This window comes from Scyliorhinus canicula, chromosome 31, assembly GCF_902713615.1.
Source record: "Scyliorhinus canicula chromosome 31, sScyCan1.1, whole genome shotgun sequence".
Classification (NCBI taxonomy): domain Eukaryota; kingdom Metazoa; phylum Chordata; class Chondrichthyes; order Carcharhiniformes; family Scyliorhinidae; genus Scyliorhinus; species Scyliorhinus canicula.
The window spans coordinates 3,967,371-3,976,408 of NC_052176.1; the positions used below are offsets into that span (position 1 = coordinate 3,967,371).

The following is a 9,038-nucleotide window of genomic DNA, read 5'->3' on the forward strand; positions in this document are numbered from 1 at the left end:
AGATAGGGAGGGCGAGTGAGATAGGGAGGGCGAGTGATAGGGAGGGCGAGTGAGATAGGGAGGGTGTGAGATAGGAAGGGCGGGTGAGATAGGGAGGGTGAGTGAGATAGGGAGGGTGAGTGAGATAGGGAGGGTGAGTGAAATAGGGAGGGTGAGAGAGATAGGGTGAGCGATAGGTAGGGCGAGTGAGATAGGGTGAGTGAGATAGGGAGAGTGAGTGAGATAGGGAGGGTGGGTGAGATACGGAGGGTGGGTGAGATAGGGAGGGTGAGTGAGATAGGGAGGGTGAGTGATAGGGAGGGTGGGTGAGATAGGGAGGGTGGGTGATAGGGAGGGTGGGTGATAGGGAGGGCGAGTGAGATACGGAGGGTGAGTGAGATAGGGAGGGTGAGTGAGATAGGGAGGGTGGGTGAGATACGGCGGGTGGGTGATAGGGAGGGTGGGTGAGATAGGGAGGGTGAGTGAGATACGGAGGGTGAGAGAGATAGGGAGGGTGAGTGAGATAGGGAGGGTGAGTGAGATAGGGAGGGTGAGTGAGATAGGGAGGGTGAGTGATAGGGAGGGCGAGTGAGATAGGGAGGGCGAGTGATAGGGAGGGTGAGTGAGATACGGAGGGTGGGTGATAGGGAGGGTGGGTGATAGGGAGGGTGGGTGATAGGGAGGGTGGGTGAGATAGGGAGGGTGAGTGAGATAGGGAGGGTGAGTGAGATAGGGAGGGTGAGTGATAGGGAGGGTGAGTGAGATAGGGAGGGCGAGTGAGATAGGGAGAGTGAGTGAGATAGGGAGAGTGAGTGAGATAGGGAGGGTGGGTGAGATAGGGAAGGTGGGTGAGATAGGGAGGGTGGGTGATAGGGAGGGCTGAGTGAGATAGGGAGGGTGGTTGGGATAGGGAGGGTGAGTGAGATAGGGAGGGTGAGTGAGATAGGGAGGGTGGAGTGATATGGGAGGGTGAGTGAGATAGGGAGGGGAGTGAGATAGGGAGGGCGAGTGAGATAGGGAGGGTGAGTGAGATAGGGAGGGTGAGTGAGATAGGGAGGGTGAGTGAGATAGGAGGGGTGAGTGAGATAGGGAGGGTGTGAGATAGGAAGGGCTGAGTGAGATAGGGAGGGTGAGTGAGATAGGGAGGGTGAGTGAGATAGGGAGGGTGAGTGAAGATAGGGAGGGTGAGTGAGATAGGGAGGGTGAGTGAGATAGGTAGGGTGAGTGAGATAGGGGGTGAGTGAGATAGGGAGGGTGAGTGAGATAGGGAGGGTGAGTGAGATACGGAGGGTGGGTGAGATAGGGAGGGTGGGTGAGATAGGGAGGGTGAGTGAGATAGGGAGGGTGAGTGAGATAGGGAGGGTGAGTGAGATAGGGAGGGTGAGGGTGATAGGGAGGGTGGGTGATAGGGAGGGCGAGTGAGATAGGGAGGGTGGGTGATAGGGAGGGCGAGTGAGATAGGGAGGGTGAGTGAGATAGTGAGGGCGAGTGAGATAGGGAGGGTGAGTGAGATAGGGAGGGTGAGTGATAGGGATGGCGAGTGAGATAGGGAGGGCGAGTGATAGGGAGGGTGAGTGAGATACGGAGGGTGGGTGATAGGGAGGGTGGGTGAGATAGGGAGGGTGAGTGAGATAGGGAGGGTGAGTGAGATAGGGAGGGTGAGTGATAGGGAGGGTGAGTGAGATAGGGAGGGCGAGTGAGATAGGGAGAGTGAGTGAGATAGGGAGGGTGAATGAGGTAGGGAGGGCGAGTGAGATAGGGAGGGTGAGTGAGATAGGGAGGGTGAGTGAGATAGGGAGGGTGGGTGAGATAGGGAGGGTGAATGAGGTAGGGAGGGCGAGTGATAGGGAGGGCGAGTGATAGGGAGGGTGAGTGAGATACGGAGGGTGAGTGAGATAGGGAGGGTGCGTGATAGGGAGGGTGAGCGATAGGGAGGGTGGGTGATAGGGAGGGTGAGTGAGATACAGAGGGTGAGTGAGATAGGGAGGGTGAGTGAGATAGGGAGGGTGAGTGAGATAGGGAGGGTGAGTGAGATAGGGAGGGTGAGTGAGATAGGGAGGGCGAGTGAGATAGGGAGAGCGAGTGAGGTAGGGAGGGCGAGTGAGATAGGGAGGGTGAGTGAGATAGGAGGGTGGGTGAGATAGGGAGGGTGAATGAGGTAGGGAGGGCGAGTGATAGGGAGGGCGAGTGATAGGGAGGGTGAGTGAGATACGGAGGGTGAGTGAGATAGGGAGGGTGAGTGATAGGGAGGGTGAGCGATAGGGAGGGTGGGTGATAGGGAGGGTGAGTGAGATACGGAGGGTGAGTGAGATAGGGAGGGTGTGTGAGATAGGGAGGGTGAGTGATAGGGAGGGTGAGTGAGATAGGGAGGGTGAGTGAGATAGGGAGGGTGAGTGAGATAGGGAGGGTGAGGAGATAGGGAGGGTGAGTGATAGGGAGGGTGAGTGAGATAGGGAGGGTGAGTGAGATAGGGAGGGTGAGTGAGATAGGGAGGGTGAGTGAGATAGGGAGGGTGAGTGAGATAGGGAGGGTGAGTGAGATAGGGAGGGTGAGTGATAGGGAGGGTGAGTGAGATAGGGAGGGTGAGTGAGATAGGGAGGGTGAGTGAGATAGGGAGGGTGAGTGAGATAGGGAGGGTGAGTGAGATACGGAGGGTGAGTGAGATAGGGAGGGTGAGTGAGATAGGGAGGGTGAGTGAGATAGGGAGGGTGAGTGAGATAGGAGGGTGAGTGAGATACGGAGGGTGAGTGAGATAGGGAGGGTGAGTGAGATAGGGAGGGTGAGTGAGATAGGGAGGGTGAGTGAGATAGGGAGGGTGAGTGAGATAGGGAGGGTGGTGAGATAGGGAGGGTGAGTGAGATAGGGAGGGTGAGTGAGATACGGAGGGTGAGTGAGATAGGGAGGGTGAGTGAGATAGGGAGGGTGAGTGAGATACGGAGGGTGAGTGAGATAGGGAGGGAGAGTGAGATACGGAGGGTGAGTGAGATAGGGAGGGTGAGTGAGATACGGAGGGTGAGTGAGATACGGGAGGGTGAGTGAGATAGGGAGGGCGAGTGAGATAGGGACGGGTGAGTGAGATAGGGAGGGTGAGTGAGATAGGGAGGGTGAGTGAGATACGGAGGGTGAGGAGATAGGGAGGGTGAGTGAGATAGGGAGGGTGAGTGAGATAGGGAGGGTGAGTGAGATAGGGAGGGTGAGTGAGATAGGGAGGGTGAGTGAGATAGGGAGGGTGAGTGAGATAGGGAGGGTGAGTGAGATAGGGAGGGTGAGAGAGATACGGAGGGTGAGCGCTAGGGAGGGTGAGAGAGATAGGGAGGGTGAGTGAGATAGGGAGGGTGAGAGAGATACGGAGGGTGAGAGAGTTTGGTTGATGGGTTTGGGGGGCAATGGGATTGGGAGGTGTTGGGATTGGGGGTGGCAATGGGATTGGGGGGGTAGGATTGGGGGGTGTTGGGATTGGGGGGGCAATGGGATTGGGGGGTAGGATTGGGGGGTGTTGGGATTGGGGGGGTGATGGGATTGGGGGGTGTTGGGATTGTAGAGGTTTAGACATCATCCTATCCGGCTGCATCACAGCTTGGGTATGGCAACTGCTCGGCCCAAGATCGCAAGAAACTGCAGAGTGTGGTGAACTCAGCCCAACGCATTGCACAAGCTTGCCACCCCCACATTGATTCTGCCTCCACCTCCTGCTGCCTCAGGAAGGCAGACAGCATTATCAGAGACCCCTCCCACCCAGGCTTTGCCCTCTTCCAGACCCTTCCATCAGGCAGAAGGTACAGAAGCCTGAAGACCCGCACATCCAGACATAGGAACAGCGTCTTCCCCGCAGCTACTAGACTCCTCAACGACTCCCCCCTCGGACTGATCTGTTCCCTGTAAGAACACTATTCACGATGCCCTATGCATGTATTTGCTTTGTTTGGCCCCTTGTTCTGCCTGTAACCAATCACTGTTTGTCGAAGTACCTTTTGTCAATGTTCTCTGTCGATTATTCTTTTGTTTACTATGTACATACTGTGTACGTTCCCTCGGCCGCAGAAAAATACTTTTCACTGTACTTCGGTACAATAAATCAAATCAAATCTTGACAAAGCCCCATTCAGCTCACTCTCTGAAAGTTACAACCTCAAGGATAAAAGAGACGTTAGTTATAACCATCAGGCGAGATGGAATAGGTGGAGCCTCTTTTCCCCCAGGCTTGATCGAGGAATTGAAAATGAAGAAGGGGGTTTTCAATGGGGTTAACCTGGAGAATATGTTTCCACTTGTGGAGGGGTAGGGGGACCATCAATATCAGACAGTGACTAATAAATCCAATCGGGAATTCAGGCGAAACATCTTTACCCAGAGAGTTGGGGGAGAATGTGGGACTCGCTCCCACGGGGAGTGGGGGAGAATGTGGGACTCGCTCCCACAGGGAGTGGGGGAGAATGTGGAACCCGCTCCCATAGGGAGTTGGGAGAATGTGGGACTCGCTCCCACAGGGAGTGGGGGAGAATGTGGGACTCGCTCCCACAGGGAGTGGGGAGGAGAATGTGGGACTCGCTCCCACAGGGTGTGGGGGAGAATGTAGGACTCGCTCCCACGGGGAGTGGGGCAGAATGTGGGACTCGCTCCCACAGGGAGTGGGGGAGAATGTGGAACTCGCTCCCACGGGGAGTGGGGGAGAATGTAGGACTCGCTCCCACAGGGAGTGGGGGGAGAATGTGGGACTCGCTCCCACAGGGAGTGGGGAGAATGTGGGACTCGCTCCCACAGGGAGTGGGGCAGAATGTGGAACTCGCTCCCACAGGGAGTGGGGGGAATGTGGGACTCACTCCCACAGGGAGTGGGGGAGAATGTGGAACTCGCTCCCACAGGGAGTGGGGAAAATGTGGAACTCGCTCCCACAGGGAGTGGGGGGGAATGTGGGACTCGCTCCCACAGGGTGTGGGGGAGAATGTGGAACTCGCTCCCACAGGGAGTGGGGGAGAATGTGGAACTCGCTCCCACGGGGAGTGGGGAGAATGTAGGACTCGCTCCCACAGGGAGTGGGGGAGAACGTGGGACTCGCTCCCACAGGGAGTGGGGGAGAATGTGGGACTCGCTCCCACAGGGAGTGGGGAGAATGTGGGACTGGCTCCCACAGGGAGTGGGGGAGAATGTGGAACTCCCTCCCACAGGGAGTGGGGGGAGAATGTGGAACTCGCTCCCACAGGGAGTGGGGAGGAATGTGGAACTCGTTCCCACAGGGAGTGGGGGAGAATGTGGAACTCGCTCGCACAGGGAGTGGGGGGGAATGTGGGACTCGCTCCCACAGGGAGTGGGGCAGAATGTGGGACTCGCTCCCACAGGGAGTGGGGCAGAATGTGGAACTCGCTCCCACAGGGAGTGGGGCAGAATGCCGTATCTAACTACTTCTTGGAAACACAACGTTTTGGCCTCAATGACTTCCTGCGGTAACGAATTCCACAGGCCGCCCACTCTCTGGGTGAAGAAATGTCTCCTCATCTCTGTCCGAAACGGTCTACCCCGTATCCTCAGACTGTGACCCCTGGTTCTGGACACCCCCACCATCGGGAACATCCTTCCTGCATCTACCCTGTCCCCATCGGGAACATCCTTCCTGCATCTACCCTGTCCAGTCCTGGTAGGATTTTATAGGTTTCTATGAGATCCCCTCCCCTCATTCTTCGAAACTCCGGCTCACTCTCCAGCAAGGACCAGTTTCTCTCCCGTCTGGTAGCAGATCCTTGGTAACTGGAGCAACTTAAATTGAGTTAATTGAATAAATCTGGAATTACAAGCTAATTTCAGTAATGGTGACTCCGAAACCACTAATTGGTAAAAACCCATCTGGTTGACTCATGTTCCCTTGAGGGGAAAGGGGGTAATCTGCCGACTGACCCAGGTCTGGCCTACATGTGACTCCAGATTCCCCCCCCCCACCCCCAACCCCTCACTCCCTCCACCCCCCCCCCCCCCCCCCGACGTACAGCGGCAGCCGTGCGCACCGTCTACAAGACGCCCCGCAGCCACTCGCTCCTTCGACAGCACCTTCCAAACCCGCCACCTCTACCGTCTAGAAGGACGAGGGCAGCAGCAGACGCACGGGGAACACCACCATCTTAGCTCCCTTGCCGCTTCTGTACAGCAAGGGCAGGCACAAACGTTCATTGTGATCCGGGGGGGTTTTATCACTGCAGTTCCCCGGGCTGGAATCTCCGAAACTGGCGCAAAACGGCCACCCATTCCCCGTTTTGCTGGGGGCTAGCGGGGGCAGCGTGGAGCAGCCGGCTCCAGTTGCCGATACGGCCCGGGAAGTTGCCGGGTCGTGATACATGGCGGCGGCCGCTCGCGGACCCGGCCCACGAAATACCCCCCCCCCCTCCTCTTCAGCCGGCTCGTGCGCCCCAGATCACCTCCCCCACAGTGCCCCCAGCCCCGAATAATGTCTCCTCCCCGCCCACAGATTGGCCCTCCCCCGACTGTGGCGGGGTCCGCAGCATCCACGCTGAGTTCCCGACGGGGTGAGACCATGATGCGCTATCAATTACGACGAGACGAGAGTAGAGTGTAATCGAGGCTTTATTACACAGAGATGTGTGGCCTCCTGCAGCAGCTGACGAAATGGCTGCTGTACGGAGAGCACACATACTTATACTCCGTCTACTGGGCGGAGCCAGCAGGCAGAGATCTGCCCCCGTACCTGTAGTACAAGGGCCTTACCGTTAAACCCATTTATACTGTACAATACACCAGTGGTGACTACCAAAGACCACACGTGTCCCACGCCACCGGGTACTCGGCCGGCCGGGGACGGAGCATCGGGGGCGGTGGGGGAGCGGATAATTTCCCGAGGCCGTCAATATGTGGATCGGCGTTTGGAAGGGGCGGATTCTCCGGCCGATCACTAAACGCAATTTCGCCTTCGGAGACCAGAGAATCCAGCCCCGTATCTTTGACTGACGTCCATCGCCAATGCAGCAATAGCCGGGTCAGTCCACAATCGGAGGACAGATTGGGCACCGTAAGACGTAAGAGCAGAAGCAGAGCCATTCGGGCCATCGAGTCTGCCCCGCCGTTCAATGAGATCGTGGCCGATCTGGGAGGGTTGGAAACTCCAGGAGTCACCCATCTCCCACAGTCTTGGCTCTCCAGTAGGAACACCAAACTGGGAGCGAATAAGACCAGGCGCTAGAGGGACTGCAATGGACAGTTGTTGCATCACAGCAGAACAATCTTAACTTTTCATTCTGCTCTCCAGCTCAGCTTTCAAAAGTGGCTCCGAGACTGAACCAGAGCTATAGCTTCTTTAAGTTTTAAACCGGTGCAGAAAGATCGATTCGTTCCAGGAGTGGTAATATAAGAAATACGGCTTGGTTATTTCATAAACAAACTTTATTCAGACAAAAATACAATGTTTAAACTTCAAACCGAACAATAACAGATTACATGTAATGTCTTAACCTGAACACACTAGTTCCCATTAAACAGCCGTTTAACAGAACATGCAGCTCTCATGCCACTTACACGGGCAGACGAAGGCAATGCTTGCAGTTAACTAGACACTTTTTCTTCTGTCAGGGACATTGTTTCAGAACCCTTTTCCAGAGGCTGCCTCGGTGGACACTTTCATTTTTTTTTTAAAATTTAGATTACCCAATTATTTTTTCCAATTAAGAGGCAATTTAGCGTGGCCAATCCACCTACTCTGCACATTTTTTTTTGGGTTGTGGGGGCGAAACCCACGCAGACACGGGGAGAATGTGCAAACTCCACACGGACAGTGACCCAGAGCCGGGATCGAACCTGGGACCTCAGCGCCGTGAGGCGGTTGTGCTAACCACTAGGCCACCGTGCTGCCCGCGGTGGACACTTTCATGACTACTCTTGGCCTTCTCTCGTACCTGTTCAAAACAGCGTTGAGTCTCTCTCTCTCAATCTAAGCTCCGCCCAGCCCCTCAAACAAAGGTTCTCTGCTGGAGTTTCCAGACTTGAAGCTATCATCGTAATCTTGGTTGTTTGATGGCCCATTCCCGTTTATACAAAAGAACAGAGCATTGCTACTGATACGCAACTAACCTCCTATTGACGGATGAAGAAGCCATCTATGTAACGGGCTAATAGCTGGTCAGATGGGAATGTCCCGAAGGACAATGGATCTGGGACATGCAGTGTATTCCCACCAGCGAGTTTAAGTCTGACTGAGACAATGCAACTCAGCCAGGTGTGGGCACATCCCTCTGAGTATTTTCCCTGTCGATTTAACTCCTAAATTGCTTGCTACGTTGGGGTCTCATTTCTGGACCCAATTTCCGAATATCTCCCTCGCATAACAGTTGTCACGTTGTTTGTTGGGTCGTTATTTGTTGGGACGTCTTATTTTGCAAGCGGAGGGAGATCAGCCTGGGTGTTGCGGGTTGATAGAATACCATTCTGAAGTATCTGGAGAGTTGACCTGCTCTCGAATGTCTCCCTCCCTTGCGGCCGGGAGAGACTGTTTCTCGGTGCAGAGATTGGCCAGATGTTCTAGTCCATACAGTCCAGGATCTCCGAACGGACTCCCTATCATTCCCCACGGTCGCCGGGGGGCAGAAACCGGTGACCAGGCAACCTACTGTCAACAGAAAGAGACAGAGAGACAGACGGAGAGTGAGAGACAGAGAGAGAGAGAGTGAGAGAGTCAAAGAGAGAGAGAGAGAGACAGAGAGGGAGAGACAGACATAGAGAGAGAGAGACAGACAGAGAGTGAGAGACACAGCGAGAGAGTGAGAGAGTCAAAGAGAGAGAGACACAGAGAGGGAGAGACACAGCGAGAGAGTGAAAGAGAGATAGACAGAGAGGGAGAGACACAGAGAGAGAGTGAGAGAGAGAGAGAGACAGAGAGTGAGAGACACAGTGAGAGAGTGAAAGAGTCAAAGAGAGACAGACAGAGAGGGAGAGAGACAGAAAAAGAGAGGCCGAGAGAGAGTGACAGGGATAGAGGGAGAGAGACAGGGATAGAGGGAGAGAGACAGGGACAGAGACAGGGACAGAGGGAGAGAGACAGGGATAGAGGGAGAGAGACAGGGATA

At 55.3% G+C, this 9,038-nt stretch overlaps 1 protein-coding gene across 1 annotated transcript in view; it reads right to left on the bottom strand.

The window, feature by feature from the left end:
• The window catches only part of LOC119958824 (EGF-containing fibulin-like extracellular matrix protein 2), a 24,095-nt gene extending 16,023 nt beyond the window's left edge, over positions 1 to 8,072 (bottom strand). Inside the window, 1 exon segment of the mRNA XM_038787326.1 lies at positions 8,047 to 8,072. Coding sequence (XP_038643254.1) covers positions 8,047 to 8,072 — 26 coding nt within the window.
• Positions 8,073 to 9,038: the final 966 nt, after the last annotated feature.